Source organism: Ostrinia furnacalis, unplaced genomic scaffold (genome assembly GCF_004193835.3).
Source record: "Ostrinia furnacalis isolate ACB-3 unplaced genomic scaffold, ASM419383v2 OfSCF2274, whole genome shotgun sequence".
Classification (NCBI taxonomy): Eukaryota; Metazoa; Arthropoda; class Insecta; order Lepidoptera; family Crambidae; genus Ostrinia; species Ostrinia furnacalis.
Genome location: NW_021132513.1, coordinates 581,657 through 604,385, shown reverse-complemented (window position 1 = coordinate 604,385; position 22,729 = coordinate 581,657). Strand labels below are relative to the sequence as shown.

The window sequence follows — 22,729 nt, the reverse complement described above, 5'->3', positions numbered from 1 at the left end:
ATCGATGCCTACACTTTGACGTCAAGAGTATGTGGAAGAGTTCATGTAACTGCTAGAAACCCTAGAGAAACTTACAAACATGACAATTGACAGTTGTCATCATCATCATCATTTTAGCCACAGGACGTCCACAGCTGACGTTCATCGCACGTTGTATTGTTGGGCAACAATAGCCCAACTGTGAAGGTGTTGGACTGGCCGACTTGAGATTCAAGGAACGCCGTTTCGAACCCCACCTATTGTTCCCACCGCTGCAACTCCTTTGTGTCCAGGATCTACAGCTTAACCACCAATAAAAACCCAACCAGTGAAAGTCAAGTTTGTCCCGGGGGAAAGTTAAACTGTCATTCGACCCGCAACGAAAATAATCAAAAGAACATAAGAGGAGTTCGAAGTTAAGGTTAAAAATGTTGTAAACTGACAAATAATTGGGTTTTCAGAACTAGAATGACAGAAACAACCAACAATTAAAGAAAACTCTTTACTTAGCACCGTTACCAATCAATTTGTGGCATAATTCAATTAAAGATTAATAAGGACATTAATCTATAATTTAGAGCTGACTTTGACAAACGACAATCGTCAAAATGGAACACACAAACCGAGTGTGAGGGTTGCTATCTTTCCGAATTTTCTGGGACTTTTCCCAGTTTTGAGTGTTCGGACTAAATAAGAAAGACTCATCCAACTATCAGGGTAAGCAATGAACGCGGGTAGAACAGGACCGGTCGTTGTGGAAATCCTTGGGGGAGACCTTTGTCCAGCAATGGACATCATTAAAATTATAATCGGACTTGGCACTTATCCACAAACTAGACGCTTAATAAAATGGCCTAGCAAATTTCTTTGCTGAAACCTGAAAATAATATAATGGTGAATGATAAAATTTTGCATTTATTCGTGTATTACAGTGTTACATACAAACAATGTTTTTCAGAGGTGTTCAGGAAAATTCTTAATTTCACGGTTATGTCCGGAACATTCGAAATTATGTCCGGTTATTGCTGAAATGATGGTAGCCCTACTCGAGACACCACTTTTATTTTTAGCTGGAAAAAAACTTTCACCAAACAATGACGTCCGAAGACTTCGTGTTCAATTATTACACACAGAAATAGTAGTTGTTAATTGGTTAGTACATTAGTCTATTATTGGGGTACACTTTTTCTGTAATTCATTGATTGTAGAGTCGACAGCATCAGACTAAACATTTTTTGTAGCACATGCACTCCTACATCTAGGATACATAAGATCGTAGAGCTGATGGCCGTTGGGGCAGAAAGTTCTCGAGTGGTGACCACGGGAAGACGTAGCGTGGGCAGGCCCCCCATTAGGTGGACCGACGACCTGGTGATGGATGGTCGCTAGAAAAACCTGGATGCGGGCAACACAGGACGGGTCGTTATGGAAATCCTTGGGGGAAGCCTTTGTCCAGCAGTGGAGGTCATTTGGCTGAAACAACAAACATAATGTTACATTTTGTTGATACGATAGACTCCTGTAAGTACCTACCTACTTACTGCCTTAGCAGCGCGTTGGCGCCACTGTCTTCGCCACTAGCAAGTGACTTCTCAAAACCAAGTTCTTGCCAAAATAAAAGAAGAGTGCTAAAACGATAGCCATCATTGCTGTTTTTGTACTTTAGTAAACCATTACCTTTCTTCTTGAAGTAAGTTAATAACCACAGATATCTGTGAGGATAACCAATTTTTTTAAGGATGAATTAACCTCGTAAATGTTCAATTTACGTAGTTGTCAAACGGCTGTCAATGTCAATATTGTCAATCAGCTGTCAGTCAAGTAAACAACAGGCGAGTGAGCGGTGTGTACCAAAAAAACGCATTTTTTGAGAAAATTTCCCTAAAAAATGGCCCAAGAACCACATGAACGGAAAAAGAAACAAATTTTAAGCAAAGAAGAACTACTGCAACTGGATAAAGATGTATTTAAATTATAAAAATTGCATCAGATTAAGATAACCTGTTGCCAAATGTTTACAGTGAATATTCTTTAATTTTACAGGATTTAGTGGAAAGAATTATAAAATTAGAATGCCATAATAAACAACTCAAAGATATTCTTGCCAAAAGTACCACTGAGAGCGTTGAGTTGAAAAAAAAAGCAAGAAGAAGTTTTGATTTTTCCAAGTAAGTTTTGTGAACTTTTTTATTCACTAAGTTTTCTTAAAGCTAGAAGAAACACAGAAACAACTTATAAACGTATGGATTAATTTGAATGTCTTAATTTCGAATTCGTTGGCACAAAATTACTACCAATTTTATTGAAATAATCTATATATATAAAAGAAAGTCGTGTTAGTTACTCCACTTATAACTCAAGAACGGCTGAACCGATTTAGCTGAAAATTGTCAGGGAGGTAGTTTAGAGCCAGGAGAAGGACATAGGATACTTTTTATCCCGTTCGAAATTAAAAAAAAGTCTGCTTATTTATTGCCATTAAGGCGGAACAAAGTTCGCCGGGTCAGCTAGTAATTAATAAATGCAATCAATTTCCACCCACAAGGTGAACCGACGACCTCGTAAAAGTAGCAGGAAGGCGCTGGATGCAGGCTACCAACCGGTCACTATGGAAATCATTGGGGGAGGCCTATGTTCAGCAGTGAACGTCCTGAGGCTGAAATGATGATGAAATGCAATTTTGAATTGATACTTTAATGCCCCAACTCCCAAACACTAAAAATATACAAGTTTAACTTGACAGATGTCACTACCGTCGAGTCTTACTTCGCATAATGTACTTCGGATGGGACTACCAAGGTCTAGTAACGCAAGACTTCACGACTCAGACGATAGAGCACCATCTCTTCCATGCGTTGATTAAAGCTTGCCTGATCGAGAATAGGGAGACGTCAAACTATCATCGGTGTGGCAGAACCGATAAAGGTGTCAGTTCGTTTGGGCAGGTAAGATTTGTCTATGTGAGACTTATTTACTACTGAAGCCTGGTCCGTGAGCAGGTAGAATTTTGTCCAATGACCCCAAGCTACCCATCCTTATCGCACACTCACTGCGGGCGCCTGTCGCACAGTCGCGACAGCAATATAATTACGCGCGAGCGATAAGGATGGGTAGCTTGGGGTCATTGGACAAAATTCTACGTGCTCACGGACCAGGCTTTAGCTGCCGCCCGCTTGAATGGATCCCGTTTTACCCCCTTAGATTTTTACCTGCGCCATTTTTATGCAGATACTTAAAGTTATGTAAAAACTAATGCACAACTCACGACGCGGTTTTCATCCGCAGCGGGCGCGGCAGAATCGGGCGGGCCGCGGTAACCGCAGCCTCGGCGGTTTTCGACCGCGCGAAAACCGCCCGATCGGCGGGCGACCATTCTGTACCAGTGACTTAGTGCGCGGCGCGATTTTCACCAGCAGCCGCGGCGGGCGGGGATGAAAATCGCGCCGTGAGTTCTTAGAATAACCTTGTAAATAACCGCTCCCGTGAGTTTTGAAATAAAACCGCAATTCCACAACCGCCGCGGGCGCGGGTGAAAATAGCGCGGTGAGTTCTTAGCCTTAGGGGTTGAATTTTGCAAAATCCCGCCTTAGTGAGCAAAGAAAGGTTGTTACCCCAAGAATGTGTCTTTAGAAGAATCCAGTGTCTCTTCTTAAAACGACAGGTAGTTACGCTGGAGCCAATTTTTATGGTTTTAAAACTATTAAATTGAGATTAATCGCTATCTATTGGTTAAAGAGGACATGTGAGATCATTATTTGGTTTTATAGCCACAAAAATTGGTGTAAATATAGTCCCAGAGGTGAGGCACAACATTGGCTTTTTTCAAGCACATTTACGGTACATGTTAATCGCAATTAATAAAATAAAATTATTTTTTCTTGATTGAAGTTTATGTATTAGGCTTTCAAATAACACCAATATTGATGGAGAACCATGTTTGTGTTAGAAGAAAAGCTTCAAAGTAATCGCAGGAGGTGCGATTTATTTGACGCCGAGTGTATTTAAAGGTAGTCTTTCGAACTAAGCGTCACAGACGCAGCGTCTTTAGCTTTGGTCTTTAGCTTTGGTCTTTAGTGCCACCAACGCCGCGACAGTGTCGCTCCGTTCGAACTACGTTCCCTAGAACTTCATACATTTGCATAGAACATCTATTTGTCGCTCTGTCGCGGCGTCACAGTCTCGGCGCCACTGACGCTATAGAGTCTATAGCAGTCTTTCCCAAAGTGGGCGATAACGCCCCCTTGTGGGCGCTGCAGGCTAAAAGGGGGGCGGTAAGAGAAGGGCAAAAAAAAATCGGGACGTTGTGTAGAGGCTTGGGAGGCGTCATTTACTAGGAGGACTCTTAGACACCGACTGAGCACTCGACACTCGACTACAAATGGGGGCGCTAGAAAGAATTTATTCTCAAAGTGGGCAGTAGACAAAATAAGTTTGGGAACCGCTGGTCTATAGCGTCATTGGCGCCGAGACTGTGACGCCGCTATAGTATAGACGCTCGCTTCGAAAGGCTACCTTAAGTGTGATCTATTTCTTCCAGGTAATATCAATCAGTCTACGCAGTAAGCATCCTCCGAAGACCCAACACGAACAAAACTCCATCAACTCCGAGATGCAGTACTGCAAGATCCTCAACCGGTTACTGCCAGATAACATCAGAGCAGTGGCCTGGATGCCGATACCTGAAGATAGAACTGAGTACAGTGCGAGGTAGGTTTTTATAATCTTTATTATAAGTATAGTGCTTAATGAGGGCTATCGTTTTAGCGCTCACCAGTTAGCGCCACTGTAGAGTAAGGTCCTGTCACTTGCTAGTAGCGAAGACAGTGGCACCAACTGGTGAGCGCTACAGTGGTAGGAAGACTATCGCATTTGCACTCATCATGATGGCGCCACTGTAGAGTAAGGTCCTGTCAATCGCCAGGGGTGCCAACTGTTAAGTATAAAAACGATAGCCCTCATTGAGTCAGTGCCAGAGGTATGTGAGTGGCATGGGAGGAGTGACATTGACATAAAATATTATGACGTGACAGAGCACACAATCTGAATCTGAAGTGCTGAAAAGTCTTGCTTGCTAACTACACTCGGCATCAAATAAATCGCACCTCCCGCGACAAGCACTTATCAAACGTATGCATCCCCACTTCCCACCAACGTTGGTACCATTTGAAGCCTAGTTCTAAACTTCATTTCATTAAAGGAAAGGTTTTTACCCCAAAAATGTGTCTTTACAAGGATCCAGAGTCACTTCTTCAAAAAATAGGTAGTTACGCTATAGCCATTTTTTATGACTATAAAACTGTTAAGTTGGGATTAATCGCTATCCATCTGTTAAAGAGGACACGTGACATCTTTATTTGGTTTTATAACCATTAAAATTGGTCTAATTGATCCCAGAGGTGAGCCCAAAGTGAGGTCTATTTTCAAGTCACATTTATGGTATATATTAATTATTTATTTAGAAATGAAATGTATTTTTCTTTAAGAATATTTATTGGGCTTTCAAATAACACCAATATTGTTGGGGTACCATAATTGTGTCAGAAGAAAATCTTTAAAGTTCGCGTCGCAGAAGGTGCGGTTTATTTGATGTTGAGTGTATATTATAAATCTGTCAGTACAAAAAACCAGCCGGTTGTTATGGAAATCATTGGGGGAGGCCTATATTCAGTTGTGGACGTCCTATGGCTGAAATGATGATGATTTTGCCGATTTTTGTCTCCTTTCTGCCACTCATAAATTAGAGAAGGTCGTCCTGCAGTGGATACTAAATAAATCTGATCATTATCTAAATGAATTTTACTTATTTTCAAGGTTCGACTGTAAAAAACGCACCTACAAATACTTCTTCCCGCGCTCGTCGCTTGACATATCAGCAATGAGACACGCGTGCGCGCTACTAGTTGGATCGAAGGACTTCCGCCATCTTTGCAAGATGGACGTCGGAAATGGCGTCGTTGAGTTTGTCCGGGAGATACTGAGGGCGGAGATATTTCCGGTTGAGGATGAAGGAGAAGAACGTAAGTCACTAAAGGTTAAAAAGACTTACTCTGACCGACTGGCGCGATGGCGGTCTGACTTACTACTGACTGGCTCACTTACTGACTGACTGACTCACTTACTGACTGACTGGCTCACTTACTGACTGACTGGCTCACTTTCTGACTGACTCACTTAGGTACTACTGACTGGACCACTTACTACTGGTTGACTGACCCACTTACTTGATTACTGATTGGCCGAATTCCTCATGGATAAGAGCATATGATTACCGACTATTGTCAGATCTACTAAAATAATAACTGACTAATGGTCAAGTAGTCGCTTGACATATCAGCCATGAGACACGCGTGCGCGCTACTAGTTGGATCGAAGGACTTCCGCCATCTTTGCAAGATGGACGTCGGAAATGGCGTCGTTGAGTTTGTCCGGGAGATACTGAGGGCGGAGATAATGCCAGTTGAGGAAGAGGGAGATGAACGTAACTCACTAGGTCTGAGAGACTTACTGACCGACTGGCGGTCTGACTAACTAGGTACTGACAGGCTCACTTACTACTGACTGACTGGCTTACTTGCTGACCGACTCACTTACTGACCAACTCACTTTTTTGGGATGGACTGTCCCGCTGAAGCGCGCAGGGCGCCACGCAGTGATTCTGACTTACTTACTATTGACTAACTGACTTTCTTACTTACTTAAACGTATTAACTGACCAACTTGCTTATAGAGTGACTGGATCTTTAACCTAAGGAAGGATTCAGCTGTTTCCCCCTGGAAGTCGTTTTTAAGAAGCTATCTGACCTAAAAAATCTGACTTGTGTGTTTGCAATATTTATATTCCACTAGCGGCCGCCCGCGACTTCGTACGCGTGGATCCTGTTTTACCCCCTTTTCCCGAATTTTCTTTGCTATAAACCTCACGGAGCCCGAGACCTTTCCAACGAATGCAAAACCGTGGAAATCGGTTCGTGCGTTCTGGAGTTATAGCGTCAGGGAGGAAAACCCGACTTATTTTTATATATTCCATAAATGTATTCTATAATATCCGGTCCTGTGCTGCCCGCATTCAAATACTTCCCACGAGCTTCACCAGATCGTCGGTCCACCTATGGTCTGGTCTGTGAGCACGTAGAATTTTGTCCAATGACCCCAAGCTTGCACACTCACCGCGCCCGTCGCACAGTCGCGACAGCAATATAATTACGCGCGAGCGATAAGGATGGGTAGCTTGGGGTCATTGGACAAAATTCTACGTGCTCACAGACCGGGTATTAGTAGGATCGTCTGCCCACACTACGTTTTATTGGAAACCCTTGCCCCCTTGGAGGATACCTCTGTCCAGCAGTGGACGTTATTTGGCTGAAACGAACGAATGTATTGTTACAGCAACAACCATGTACTACTTACTGATAGAAGGCAACGCGTTCCTTTGGCACCAAATCCGGTGCATCATGGGGGTTCTACTCCTGGTAGGGCAAGGAAAAGAACAGCCTGACGTCATCAACCAACTGCTGGATGTCGATAAATACCCTAGGTAAGTGTTCCCAGAACGGGACTATTCCCACCTCTCTTTCCCACCGCTGCAACTCCTGTGTAGCCAGGATCTACAGCTTGACCGCCAATAAAAACCAACCAGTAAGTATTCCCAAAAGAAAATAAAAATAAAATCATCATCATTTCAGCCACAGGACGTTCTTAGGTCATGAACATAGGTCTCCCCCAATGATTTCCACAATGGCCATCAAGCCATCATCAACGTCATCATAGGTCAGGGGTGGCGAACTAATGGCACGCATGCCATTGATGGCACGCACCACAATATTTAGGGCACACCAATCAAAAAATTCACTATGAAATAAAATCTATACTTTACTAACTGAAGAGTTTATTTATTTTAACGAGCTAATCTCAGAAACTACTAGTCCGATTTGAAAAAAAATTGTGTAGGATAGCCCATTTATCGAGGACGGCTTTAGGCTACATACTATAATATCACCCTACAGCCAGTAGGGGTGGAGCATTAAAGACAAATGTTGCAAAAACGGGAAATATCAAACTATTTTCACGCGTACGAAGTCGCGGGCACAGCTAGTAGTAAATAAAGTGTTTTGAATAAGGGCTTTCGTGTTTGCCCTCATCAGTTCACTTCACTCACTGTAGAGTAAGGTCCTTTCCGTCGCTAGTGGCTAAGGCAATGCCGTCAACTGATGAGGGCTAAAAGGGTAGAAAAACTGAATCGAAATCTTTTGAGTGGCACCTCTGTAGAGTCCTGTCACTCACCAGTACGCCACTTGTGATACCCCTCATTGATATCATTAAGCGTTATTTGGCACATCTGTCTGTGACAAAGTGGCACGTTGATATAAAAAGGTTCGCCATCTCTGTCATAGGTTAACGTCATAACGCTTAACTGGATTAGTGCCTCAGGTATAGGAGGTACGGGAGGGTATTGTATGTCCGTACCAGAGCGGCGATGTGACGTCACAGCTGCCAGGTGCACTGTTAACTCGACCGGATTACAACTAATGGTCATCATCATCAGCATCATTTTAGTCAATGGCAGTCTACAGCTATAGTCTGGTCGCCGAGCATGTAGAATTTCGTCCGATGACCCCAAGCTACCCATCCTTATCGCTCGCGCGTAATTATATCTGTCGCGAACTACGGGCGCCGCAGTGTCTGTGCGAGCGCGACAGCAACATAATTACGCGCGAGTGATAAAGATCGGTAGCTTGGGGTCATTGGACAAAACTCTACGTGCTCGGAGACCGGGCTTTAGACGTAAGATTTCGAGAGCACACCTTTTTATTCACTCATTTGCTCATTATAGGTAAAAGTTTACCCATCATTGTCAATAGGCATACCCAGCTTCTGAACTAAAGGGGGGGGGGGCAAAAAGTTGGCAATATAACCTTATTCCAATTTGTAACAAAAACGTGTTACGAACTTTTTGGCTACTTTGGGTGTCACGAATTATTTGACGCTGACTGTACTCTGAAACTAACATCCGTATTCACAAACATTACTATAACGTCTCACAGTGCGCGTGGACGCACAGGGTGACACACGAACCAATCACAGGGCTCTATTCAACGCTGTGCGTTCGATTTGCTGCTTCACTTGCATGCATCGTTTGTAAATACGGGCGTAACATTATTTTGTTTTGTTCACAGAAAACCCCAATACAACATGGCGTTAGACGTCCCTCTAAATTTATATCATTGTACCTACGAATTGGAACAAGAAAAACAGTGGGTTTACGAGAAAGACGAGTTAAAACACCTCATCAAGCATTTGCAAAACGAATGGACTATACAAAATATCAAGTAAGTTGTCATCATCATCATCATTTCAGCCACAGGACGTCCACTGCTGAACATAGGCCTCCCCCAATGATTTCCATATTGATCGATTGGTAGCGGATTGCATCCAGCGCCTTCCTGCTACCTTTATGAGGTCGTCGGTCCACCTTGTTAGTACGTACTACGCTGCGTTTTCCGGTACGCGGCCTCCACTCCAGAACCTTGCTGCCCCATCGGCTATCAGTTCTGCGTACTATGTGCCCTGCCCATTGCCACTTCAGCTTGCTAATCCGTTGGGCTATGTCAGCGACTTGATTTCCTCATTTCTGATTCGATCACGTAAAGCGACTGTGCGACGGGCGCCCGCAGTGAGTGTGCGAGCGCAACAGCAACATTATTACGCGCGAGCGATAAGGATGGGTAGCTTGGGGTCATTGGACAAAATTCTACGTGCTCGCAGACCAGACAGGTTAGGTAGCGCTTATAAGAGTCAGTGCCTGAGGTTATAGTAGGGGCACGGGAGGGTGATTTTGTAACGACAACGTCGAGACTTCAGATTTGTATGTTCTGTCACATCATGCTAGAGTTATAAAGGGTGTCCCAAAATTAACGAAACTTTTGAATTAACTAGAAAACATAGTTTTTAACCTTTTGATTGTATTATTTTTATTGAATCATAAAGTACATAGAATAGGGTTATTTATGGAATAACACATCGGGCAAATGGTACGCACGCAGCAACGCATTCGTTTGTCGAAATTTCCCATTTAGTTATTCTTTTTGCTTCCAGAACAACAATGATAAAGGACTCCCTGCGAGTATTAGAAGCAGAATACAGAAAGATGTGTCAAAATGACGCAAATGAAAAATGTGAGGAAAGAATCGTTGCATACGCTGACTGCTTGTTGCAAGGTGTCAAACCGAGGGTGTACACTCCTTTGATGAAGAGGCAGACATGTTGTAAGTAACCCACAACTATAGTTGGTAACTACACTCGCGAGCAAAACTATGGAATCACTTACATGAAGTTGTTTCCACGCGAACTTGTGTACTAACGAATTTGTTAGTAACAAAAAAAGTGGCACCATTTTAAAGATTAAACATTATCTTTAAATTGATACCAAATTCATTTAAATCACACCAGTATTTAAAAAGATATCCCGGCTGATGTGAAAAAGTAACGAAAAAGACATGTATGAACTGTTTGATACGTCGCGAGTTGCGGCCTATTTAGCCCCTATAAAAGCACGCGTTTTTAGATTTTTGCTTTCACACGTTGATTCATACACATCTCCGCTTCTTTTGACACTTTACCTGGGATTCTACACCTTCAGAAGCAGCACAAATCGTTGCACTATTGCAAGAAAGGCTCAGCCAGCGGGCTGTCGCACGTCAGCGCCACATAAGCCAGTCCTGGGTTTCGAAAGTTTCAAGACGCTTTCGGGAGACTGGTGGCTTTATCCCGAGACCAAGTTCTGAACAGCGCCGGCGCACATCGCAGAGGGAAGACCGTTTTTTCATGTCAACCTCTCTATGAAATCGTCATTTGACTGGAATCGATGTCCATCAAGAGCTCAGAAATGTTCGTAAGATAGCTGTTAGCGAGTGGACAGTTCGTCTAAGATATAAGCAATAGAATTTGACTCCAAAAAGGCCTGCCACAGGCTCGAAGCTGACGGCAGGTCACCGATAAGCACCCTTTCAATTTGCTCGTACACATCTCGATGGGAAGGCGAGTAATGGAGGCGAGTTCTGTTCTCCTACGAACATTTCTGAGCTCTTGATGGACATCGATTCCAGTCAAATGACGATTTCATAGAGAGGTTGACATGAAAAAACGGTCTTCCCTCTGCGATGTGCGCCGGCGCTGTTCAGAACTTGGTCTCGGGATAAAGCCACCAGTCTCCCGAAAGCGTCTTGAAACTTTCGAAACCCAGGACTGGCTTATGTGGCGCTGACGTGCGACAGCCCGCTGGCTGAGCCTTTCTTGCAATAGTGCAACGATTTGTGCTGCTTCTGAAGGTGTAGAATCCCAGGTAAAGTGTCAAAAGAAGCGGAGATGTGTATGAATCAACGTGTGAAAGCAAAAATCTAAAAACGCGTGCTTTTATAGGGGCTAAATAGGCCGCAACTCGCGACGTATCAAACAGTTCATACATGTCTTTTTCGTTACTTTTTCACATCAGCCGGGATATCTTTTTAAATACTGGTGTGATTTAAATGAATTTGGTAACAATTTAAAGATAAAAGTTTAATCTTTAAAATGGTGCCACTTTTTTTGTTCCTAACAAATTCGTTAGTACACAAGTTCGCGTGGAAACAACTTCATGTAAGTGATTCCATACTTTTGCTCGCGAGTGTAGTAGCTCAAGAAACCATGAAGAAAGTAGGTAAAGTCCGGTCGCCGAGCTGATAAAATTTTGTCCAATGACCCCAAGCTACTCATCCTTATCGCTCGCGCGTAATTATATTGCTGTCGCGACTGTGCGACGGGCGCCCGCAGTGAGTGTGCGAGCGCGACAGCAACATAATTACGCGCGAGCGATAAGGATGGGTAGCTTGGGGTCATTGGACAAAAATCTACGTGCTCACCACAGACCAGACTATACCTGCAAGCCAAATTTCAGCCCGATCCGTCCAGTGGTTTGGGCTGTGCGTTGATAGATCACTATGTCAGTCAGTCAGTCAGTCACCTTTGAGTTAGATATATTTAGATTAGATGTGTCAATATCACCCCTCACGTGCCGCTCCCATGCCTCAGGCATTGGGTGCGTTTGGCGGAAAATAGAATTTGTAAGCGATTATAAAAATGGCGACCGCCATGGCAACTGCTGAAAACTTTCGGCTGTTTTCGGCGAGGACACGTTTGCTAACTTCAATAGTGACGTGTTTTATTCAATTTTTTTGCAGCAACAGTAGCCTTATTCACGTAACAAAACTTCAACGACAACAAAACACTGAGTTGCGATCCTATCGAGTAATCGTTCTATCAAATGACCCTTGTGAATACGGATTTAGAACTGTTTTTCAATAGGACGACTTCTGAACGTCAGCGAGATCTTGACTGTCGAAATACGTGAATTAGGCCACAGGGCTTAGCGATCGCCATTTTGCTTGTATAGTCTGGTCCGTGAGCACGTAGAATTTTGTCCAATGACCCCTTGCTACCCATCCTTATCGCTCGCGCGTAATTATATTGCTGTCGCGACTGTGCGACGGGCGCCCGCAGTGAGTGTGCGAGCTCACGGACCGGGCTTTAAACACTTACAACTTCTATTTTCCGCCAAACGCACCCAATGACTAAGTTAAGAGCTAGACCTTTATGAATATGCTCAAAAAGGCACTTTGAAATGATTTTTCATTTGTATATTTTTGTTGCAGCAAGTTTAGAAGAAAGAATAGAACATTATAAGAAGAAAAGAAAAGAAGTGGATATAACGGAAACTGAATGAGTTACTAAAATATAGTTTTAGTATAATTTTTTTATGAATAAATCTTAAGAATCGTATTGAGAGTATTTTTTTTATATTAGACTTTAAAAAAGCGCAAACAATAATGTTGCCAGTGCTGAGAAGAAGCAGCGCAAGAAACTCAGTCTTAAGCCGTAGGCGCAGACCACCGGCTTTTAGTTGGCCGATAGTTGGGCCCAAATCCAATTCTAATTTGTATGAACAATCGGCCGAAAGTGTGCGTACTTTCATACATCTCCGTACTGATCAACAGCCCGACCCAACTATGGGCCAACTAAAAATCGGTGGTCTACGTCACAGAATAAGTAATAGTACAGGTACAGAAGGTTTACTCCGCAAGACGATTTAAATAAATGCGAGTCTTGCTACGACGCGATACAGTGGAATTCAGCTCGCACAGCACTACGTACCTACAATTTTATTCACCTACAAGTTTTGTCTCTTTCTATCGCGTGCCTCTGAACTCTTCTTACGCTGTTAGGGTTGCTGTCTGGTAGTGTCTAGTAAAAAAATACTTAATATACTTATTTGTAATGAGGTACGTATGTAGGTAAGTACGCATTCATTATGGAAAACCTTGGGAGAGGCCTTTGTCCAGAAGTGGACGTCATTAATTTGCTGAAACGAACGAACGCATTCTGAGCAGTAGTCATGGTAGGTTAGGTTCCTATACTATCCTAAGAATTATTGATTACCTACATGGCCAACATACCTTTCAGCATCTTTGGGAAGCGAAAAAAGAGATAAATCCGGTAGATTTCTTTTCGAATTTAAACACCCGAACGCCGTACAATAATATTTATTTCTATTTACGTCCATTTTGTAATAATACTTCGATCATAGAATTAGGTACTACAACGCACGCCAGCGTCCTGACGAGCGCGCGCGTGACACTCGACTGATATAATATCCGCCGGCGGGGCGCTGCGCTATAGGTAATTATCGGATGTACCGCGCGGAGTGAGCCAGAGCCCCGATTACGGTAACTTTTATTAACGTCTACAATCCAGACGCGTTTCTGATTCTGCGATACGATTGGTCAAAACAGCTGACGCACGCTGTTGAACGACCAATCGTATCGCAGAATCGAGAAGCGTGTCTGGATTGTAGACGGTAAAGTTACCGTAATCGGGGCTCAGGCCTGTCTACGTCTAGGCTAAGATGAGTACCTATAGACTAGACTAGAACATTTACTTGTAACAGAACAACAACTTTCACGCACCAATCGTACATTTTACCTGTATTATACCATTCGTAAGAACGTCCTTTACATAGAAATGCTCTACTAGCCTATACTCACCTTCAAATTCTACAAGTTTCACTTTCATTTGTTTGTGAGCAATAACACAAATCTACGTATTGTTGCTGTTCATTTTCTATCAGGCGTTGATACTCATGGTTCGCTCAAACTTACTTTCGCACTTGCATGTTATTAAACCTATATCCTTCCATGGGAAAGTTGTTTAGTTAAATAGCACTATGTATTAATATTGTTCAGCATACATTTTACATTCACGCTTGCATTTAACGCGATATTCTTGGGAGAAAGTCGTACCATAAAGTAACACCCTGCTGTATTATGACGATTGTAAATATTGTATTAAACTTTTCAAAGCAAAACAGAGCGCCTCACTATGGAGCGAAATTGAGATTTATGGACATAGCGATTTTTTTCACAATTTCTATTTGAAAAAAATACCTATCGATAGGTTACGTTATTCTGATGAATAAATGCTTCACAAGTTTTTCTCTAAAACCAATAGTTTGACTGGAAAAAAATATTTTCCATTTTCGTTGTATGGAATGAAACATAAAGTGGTCGATTTCGACTAAGCCTTGACAGATCTTGCTTTGAAACTACTTAAGCCTTGTTCTATGGCTTGTTGACTGTAATCCTACGCTATCAGCGCGCATCCAAAGTTGCCCGTTCACAAGTTATGAGGTTCTGAAAAATTAAAAAAAAGTAAGTAAAAGTGACTTTTTTTTGGAATATCTTTAAAGATTTAACAAAAATATAAAGATTTTATACGTTAATAATGTAAATTAACCTTAAATTACTGCTAAAAACACATTTTAATAAACTTAAAAGGAATTAAATCAGCGATTTTTTTTTCACAATTTCTGTTTAAAAAAAATACCTGTCGATAGGGTATGTTATTCTGATGAATAAATATTATGAACGTTTTTCTCTAAAACCAATAGTTTGGCTGGAAAAAAATATTTTCCATTTTCGTTGTATGGAATGAAACATAAAGTGGTCGATTTCGACTAAGCCTTAACAGATTTTGCTTTGAAACTACTTGAGCCTTGTTTTATGGCTTGTTGACTATAATCCTGCAAAAACAGCGCGCGCCCAAAGTTGCCCGTTCAGAAGTTATGAGGTTCCAAAAAATGAAAATTAAAGTAAGTAAAAGTATCTTTTTTTGGGTATAAATCTTTAAAGATTCAACTAAAACATGAAAATTATATACTTTAGTAATGTAATTAACCTTTCTCTTGTCGTCTTATCTAAAGAAAAGTCAATTTTACTTACTTTACTTTTCATTTTTCGGAACCTCATAACTTCTGAACGGGCAACTTTGTGCGCGCGCTGTTAGTCTAGGATTATAGTCAACAAGCCATAGAACAAGGCTCAAGTAGTTTCAAAGCAAATCTGTCAAGGCTTAGTCGAAATCGACCACTTTATGTTTCATTCCATACAACGAAAATGGAAAATATTTTTTTCCAGCCAAACTATTGGTTTTAGAGAAAAACGTTCATAATATTTATTCATCAGAATAACATCCCTATCGACAGGTATTTTTTTTTAACAGAAATTGGAAAAAAAAATCGCTGATTTAATTCCTTTTAAGTTTATTAAAATGTGTTTTTAGCAGTAATTTAAGGTTAATTTACATTATTAACGTATAAAATCTTTATATTTATGTTAAATCTTAAAAGATATTCCAAAAAAAAGTCACTTTTACTTACTTTTTTTTAATTTTTCAGAACCTCATAACTTGTGAACGGGCAACTTTGGATGCGCGCTGATAGCGTAGGATTACAGTCAACAAGCCATAGAACAAGGCTTAAGTAGTTTCAAAGCAAGATCTGTCAAGGCTTAGTCGAAATCGACCACTTTATGTTTCATTCCATACAACGAAAATGGAAAATATTTTTTTCTAGTCAAACTATTGGTTTTAGAGAAAAACTTGTGAAGCATTTATTCATCAGAATAACGTAACCTATCGATAGGTATTTTTTTCAAATAGAAATTGTGAAAAAAATCGCTATGTCCATAAATCTCAATTTCGCTCCATAGTGCGCCTATGCTTTGATTTAAAATACCTACATACCTAATTTTCGGTTTTCCTCGCTGTCCTGAAAACTCAAAAGTTTGAATTAAGTAGGAATTACTTAGTAGGTTCTTAATTTGCTGCTTGCTTAGCGACCAAAGGTGTTAAAAATGCGCATTATACCTACTTACGACCTAAGGATGAGCAGCATTAAGTACTAATTATTTACTTAATTGAGTCAGTTAGTTTTTACATTCTTACGTCCTCTACGGATATGGATAGGTTAAGGTCATTGTGCCATAAACACGCAACAAGCGGCCAACACAGCCTCAAACAGTAGCGAGAGCGATTTGTACCCTAATTGTCCCATAATTATATTGGCATTGTAAGCATATTCAACTTAATCCGACCCGTGGTTTAGTACGCTAACAAAACCGGCCGCGGCGAACGGTGGATGGCGCTTGGCGCTATTTTACTATCTCGAACTGCAAACCAGCAGTATTAGAAGGCCGCTACGGTCGGAAAGCGGTCTATCGCGCGAAACGATTTCAACACGATCAGTAATCAGGAATTTCCTGAAAACTTAACAAACGTTGCTCAAGAAAAACTAAACGCATTAATTCACTCAATTTTCGGCGACACCAAAACTTTTTTCGCCCAAACTTTTTTTTGATAGCCGGCCAAATTTAAAAGTCGTGCGACATGTGTTATCGCGTTGCAAACGGAGTGATATCTATTCAGTCGGTTATTGTAATTTTGACAGTTCAATGAAAATATTTACGTGACGTGACTTGGAAAACTTGTTGCTTTTTTGCGAAGTGAAAAATTACTATGAAAATACGAAATTAATCGGCAACAAATGGAATAATCAATTAATCCAAGTGTAAAACAAGTCGTGCTTCCTAAAAACTTGCTGAAAAGCGGATGATAATACAAAAAAGGTACGTATTTTACGACCAGTTACTGGACAATAAATTGTGGTGTAAAATAGTAAATTATTGTTATAAAACTGTTTTTGTTCTTCGTGCTACGCCCTAAATAGTGAATGGTCATGAATTGGCTTGCCTTTAACAGTTATGTCACCGATTATTCGCTCGCTGCGAACAAAAAAGTGGCGTGAATTGGATGGCGTTAAGGAAACCAGCAGTATAATTGTATTTTTCCACGAAAACAGGTGGTAATTAGGTTGTCTACGTTAAATTTTGAATGCAGCAATCAGTCAGGTGTAATAATATCCCTTGCAATTTGAAAAAATTGCTTAGTACATTTCCTATGAAACAAATACCCTCGGATCAAATATAATGAGTTCAGGAGAACAAAGTCCAGTGTATTTTCAGAGGTTTCTTTAGTATTAGATGTATCTGAAATCCTGAATACATAGTAGATCTTACATGTTATAAAGCCTTATGTAGCATTTCTCATTTAACATTTAAAGTTATGAAGTTTTTCAATGTCCGACGAGGTCAGTGATCGTCTAATGAAACTTTTTTAAATTTCTCGAAAAGTTGCCGAAAGTGTCATTTTAATATGACTGCAACATCATTATCTTTGTCTGAATAAGTATTCTGCATCAAACTAAGGTGACAATGCCCTTGGTGTCAATGTTGCACGATTTGAGGGTCAGTAGTCGAACCCTGTTGTCCGCTATATTGTGATGACCCAATGCTAGTCACAAGCGTAATAATAAAATATTATTTTGCTTAGCTAAAAGGTTTTAAAAGTAATTTTCTTTTAAATAAATTTATTTATTTATTTATTTATTTAATAGGACAACCAACAAGACATACACTGGAAGACAATAAATCTAGTTATGACTTTTCAACTTTATAACTTTTTAGTAAACTTAGTATGTTTATCTTGGTTTATTAATACTGACCTGTAATACATACCTAACTGTAGCTGTTTGTCCAGACAACCGCCTAATTTGCTATAATGATATTAAAGTAATTTTTGTTACGTTTATCATACTTATAGCATTATAATTTTTTTTTATTGTTTCAGATGTACAACCCCAAAACATGAAATCGAACGTTCACAACACAAAAACAAGAAATCCTAACATAGTCATGTAACTTTTGAAAACGTAGTGATAGTGGCCAGTAGTATTTTTTAATTTTATTCGTAATAATGTAAACTTAATGTAGTTTGTGTAAGGCCAGTACTAGAATATAAATATTTTTATACATTAATGTGTGACGGAGGAACGGATGCCTTTCTTGGACGGATTATGGTGTTTTCTTGTAAGTATTTATTTTGTATTTATACCATTAAAATTTCATATTTAATCAGAAATTAATGATTGTACCGAAAAGAAAAGGAGATGGTAGACTAATAGATCGTCATCTATACAAAAAAAAAAGTATCAGATACAAGTATTGTCTAAAAAATTTGATACACCCTGTATGCTTGATTTTTTTTAAATTTTTAAGAGAATCCTCTTTTTTTTGGCGTATATGGTAATACTCATTTTACAAACTAGTATTTTAAAAGTTTTTTAACAAGCGGTTGTGTGATTTGATTTATTAATCATGAATGATTTCAGCTACTTAACTATTTATTGTTTATTTGTTGCAGTTTACAAAAGAGGCTGATGCTGAGAATCGGTCAAAAGGCGCTTAATGGTTTACATGGTGAGATTTATTTACTTTTAAGCATATACTTACACACAGCTCGTAGAGACGATGGCCGTTGGGGCAGAATAGTGGCGACCATGGGCCGGAAGAGGTAGCGAGGGCAGGCCTCCCACTAGGTGGACCGACGATCTGGTGAAGTTCGCGGGAAGAACCTGGATGCGGGCAGCGTAGGACCGGTCATTATAGAATCCTTGGGGGAGGCGTTTGTCCAGCAGTGGACGTCTTTTGGCTGAAACGAACGAACGAAGCATATACATCTGGGGGCACGGCAGTGCCCCCACCAAGTCGAGCAAAAAAGCGGCACGGCCGTACCATCCTTTTCTCGAAGCAATTCAGGCCATTTTCGACTGCCTGTAACTTCGTTGTGGATAAAACTAGAAGGCTGAATTTTCATTAGCTATGCAGGCATTGTAAAGACACGGTATATTTAAAATTTCATTCAATTTGAACCAGTAGTTTAAGAATTATAACGGGTCAAAGTTACTTAATTTTGTCACTCACTGACTCACTGACTGACTCACTCACTGACTCACCGATCATCAAAACTCTAAGGCACTTCTAGCAGACCTAGAAGCTTCAAATTTGGAATATAAGTAGTGTTTGGTGTATGAATCAAGGAAAAACTAAAATATTTGGGGGCACGGTAGTGCAACCGCCAAGTCGAGTAAAATTTTTCAATTTCGGTCCAGTTTTCTAGATACATAACTGCTGTCTACAAAATACAAAAAGAAATGAGATCCCATCAAAAACAATACTTGTCAAAAAAACCAAGTCTCGCAACTCAGTTGTTCTACGGTAAAAAGTTGTGAGATCCATGTAATACCAAGTCCAGGCCAGGAAATCTTTAACGTTTTACATAAATATATTGACTTGGCCATCGCATGAAAACACGTGTAAATTAAATTATTTAGTGCGATGGCCAAGTCAATAATTTATGTAAAACGTTAAAGATTTCCTGGCCTGGACTTGGTATTACATGGATCTCACAACTTTTTACCGTAGAACAACTGAGTTGCGAGACTTGGTTTTTTTGACAAGTATTGTTTTTGATGGGATACTTAATTATAATAACACTCGCTGGACTTGGCAGAGCCGAATCCAGTCAGGTCGCAAGCGCCTGGAAGCGAGCAGTTTCGTAGGTTTGTCCAGCAGTGGTTGTCTTTTGGTTGAAAATATTTCTTCATTCTATTCATCATCATCATCATCAGGTGTCTAGTTTCCACTTATTATCGTGTCGACAACAAACCTACACAGCGTCGGCCCAAAACTCCGCCACAAGAATGGCGTTGTCAGTAGCCTTCATTAAATCTTCCTGCATGCAGTTGTTACCTATTCAACCACCTCGTTGTGTAGTGGTAAGACCTATCTGCTTCAGACCCAGAGGTTCCGGCTTCGATTCCATGTTGGGGCAGATGTTATTTTTTGGTTTGGTTGGTGGTAGGGCTTGTTTTAAGTCCGCCTGGCTAGCTACCACCATCTTACCTATGTATGTCGCCATAACAACAATGTCAACAGCATTGTGTTCCTGCAGTTGGAGGTAGGATAGCGTTCCTCTGTGATTGAGGATTCCGGGTGAAGCTCGCTTCCACCTTCGGCCTGATCCTCATTTTCTATCAGGCGAGAAGTAGACTAAAAGTTACCTCGTGCATAAAAAAATATTTATTTAAATTCTGATCTAATTTACTAACTTTGGAGCCGATCATCCATTAATTTTAATTGAATTACAGTTGCGATACTCGTTAAATGCGTTAAGGCCAAGTATGAATTCATACCAATTCATACCATACATATTAAAAACTAATAAAACATTTTGTTACAATATATCCCTTATATTCACTGGTATAGATGAGTCTATCTATAAGATTTAGGTTCAAATAAATGTCTGAGATTTGTTTATTCAGTCAAAAGTTCAAGTGACCGTAATGTGAGTGCGTTAAGAATATACAATTTGTGAATCCACCTCCTTAAGCTCAGTTAAGATGCGCGGTGATGGTTCACAAGGCCAGCGGGCGTGCCTCTAAGTGCAGCTTCTATCTAAGGCTGCGTTTCCACTAGAGATATGCTAGGATACGTAGCGAGTGATGTTACAACCTATGTTTTTCCTCCTGTCATCCGCTTTGCACTGGAGGGAAGTCTAATCTTAACTTCGAACTCCTATACTCTTCTGATTAAATTCTATGTGGGTGATTAATTTCGTTGCGGGTCCAATGACAGTTTAAACCCCTGGGACGACAATCTTGACCTTCACTGGTTGTGTTTTTATTGGCGGTCAAGCTGTAGATCCTGGCTATACAGGAGTTGCAGCAGTGGGAACGAGAGGTGGGAATAGTCCCGTTTCCTATTAGGAACGGAGACGTGCTTAAAGCACGTCACGTCTCTGATGGAAACGCAGCCTTAGTACTGCTTCTAAAGCCGAGTTTTTGTCGCCTTGTAGGTACGGCTGATCAAACTAAACATAATGGCATGTTTTGCAATTACAATAAGAGCTATTTTCCTACAAATATTATACAGGATGTTGATTTCAATCCTCGCCATATTTACACTCGACAGCAAATAAATCGCACCACCCGCGACGCGAACTTTAAAGATTTTCTTTTGACACAATAATGGTGCTCCAACAATATTGGTGTTATGTGAAAGCCCAATAAATATCCTTAAAGAAAAACACATTTAATTTCTTAATAAATGATAACATGTACCATAAATGTGACTTGAAAAAAGACCTCACTTTAGGCTCAACTCTGGGATCAATTAGACCAAATTTTATGGTTATAAAACCAAATAATGATCACACGTGTCCTCTTTAACAGATGGATAGCGATTAATCCCAACTTAACAGTTTTATAGCCATAAAAGTTGGCTCAAGCGTAACTATCTATTTTTTGAAGAAGTGACTCTGGATCCTTCTAAAGAAACATTTTTGGGGTAAAAACCTTTCCTATAATGAAATGAAGTTTAGAACTAGGCTTTTGAATGGTACCAATATTGGTGTGAAGTGGGGATGCATACGTTTGAAAGTGCTTGTCGCGGGTGGTGCGATTTATTTGCTGTCGAGTGTATTTAGGTGATCTATATGACTTAGACACCAAACGCATTATCCATAAAAAAAATTACAAACGAAAGTGGAATTTTTAGCGAATATTTTACTGAAGGAAGCCACGTAAAGTTGGTAGTGTAAAAGGTGTTTTTCTCTGACTAACTAAAATTAAAGTTCGTTTTAAGTTTTTTTCGAAGTCAATTTTTTACTGATTCGTGATCAGAATAAGTTACTTAATCAACTCCCTAAATATGACGAGGATTGAAATCAACACCCTGTATTTTGATGCGCTCGTAGTCGTCACGATTGTCTCACGTGCTGGAAAAGATGTACTTTGTAGTTTATGGACTGTTACTAAGGATCTTCTAGTAAAACATAACTCCTCTATAGTTCTACGGCTTAACCAGTTAAACTCAGTCAGTGCCTGAGGGTGAAATACGGGAGGGGTGACATTGACATAATAATATGACGTGACGGAGCATATAAATCTGAAGGAAATCTGACTGAAGTCTCGCTGACATTTGACCGTTACAAACACGCGTATTCACAAACGATGCTTGCTTAACTGAAGCAGCAAATCGAAAGCACAGCGTTGAATAGAGCTCTGTGATTGGTTCGTGTGTGACCCTGTGCGTCCACGCGCACTGTGAGACCTCATAGTAACGTTTGTGAATACGGGCGTATAACTGATGGTCATTTATCATCTGTTTTGTACTGGAGAGAAGACGACCCATCTTCGAACTCCAAATTTTCTATGCGGGACCAATGACAGCTTAACTTTCCCCAACACAGACAAACTTGGCTTTCACTGGTTGGGTTATTGGCGATCAAGCTGTAGATCCTGGCCACACAGGAGTTGCAGCGGTGGGAACGAGAGGTGGGAATAGTTCCGTTTCTTAAGCACGTCACGTCTCTGATGGAAACGCAGCCTAAATGCTGCTTTTAGAAGTTTTTGTCGCCTTGTACGGCTGATCAAACTAAACATTATAGCATGTTTTGCAATTGCAATAAGAGCTATTTTCCTACAAATAAT

General features: G+C 40.6%; 2 protein-coding genes across 3 annotated transcripts in view; both read left to right on the top strand.

The window, feature by feature from the left end:
* Positions 1 to 1,781: 1,781 nt before the first annotated feature.
* On the top strand, positions 1,782 to 12,747 carry LOC114354920 (tRNA pseudouridine(38/39) synthase). Of its 2 annotated transcripts, XM_028307521.1 has the most exons (10): positions 1,782 to 1,942; positions 2,023 to 2,147; positions 2,723 to 2,924; positions 4,517 to 4,686; positions 5,791 to 5,845; positions 6,307 to 6,457; positions 7,366 to 7,513; positions 9,153 to 9,305; positions 10,072 to 10,241; positions 12,663 to 12,747. In XM_028307521.1, the coding sequence occupies exons 1-10, from the start codon at positions 1,868 to 1,870 to the stop codon at positions 12,731 to 12,733; spliced, it is 1,320 nt and encodes a 439-aa protein (XP_028163322.1). In that variant the 5' UTR covers positions 1,782 to 1,867; the 3' UTR covers positions 12,734 to 12,747. The 2 variants fall into 2 exon arrangements, with proteins under 2 accessions (XP_028163322.1, XP_028163321.1); XM_028307520.1 differs by lacking the exon at positions 6,307 to 6,457 and having other exon boundaries at positions 5,791 to 5,996.
* Positions 12,748 to 16,473: 3,726 nt separating this feature from the next.
* Positions 16,474 to 22,729, top strand: part of LOC114354921 (Krueppel-like factor 2) — a 45,204-nt gene continuing 38,948 nt past the window's right edge. The window contains exons 1-3 of the mRNA XM_028307522.1: positions 16,474 to 16,967; positions 18,028 to 18,266; positions 18,601 to 18,656. Coding sequence (XP_028163323.1) covers positions 18,645 to 18,656 — 12 coding nt within the window. The 5' untranslated portion in view covers positions 16,474 to 16,967; positions 18,028 to 18,266; positions 18,601 to 18,644. The remainder of the gene's footprint in view (positions 16,968 to 18,027; positions 18,267 to 18,600; positions 18,657 to 22,729) is intronic.

Coding starts and splice junctions, on each gene's coding strand:
- LOC114354920 (XM_028307521.1), top strand. CDS start 1,868: ATGGCCCAAGAACCACATGAACGGAAAAAGAAACAAATTTTAAGCAAA. Junction 1,943..2,022: donor TACTGCAACTGGATAAAGAT/GTATTTAAATTA, acceptor TTAATTTTACAG/GATTTAGTGGAAAGAATTAT. Junction 2,925..4,516: donor GTGTCAGTTCGTTTGGGCAG/GTAAGATTTGTC, acceptor TATTTCTTCCAG/GTAATATCAATCAGTCTACG.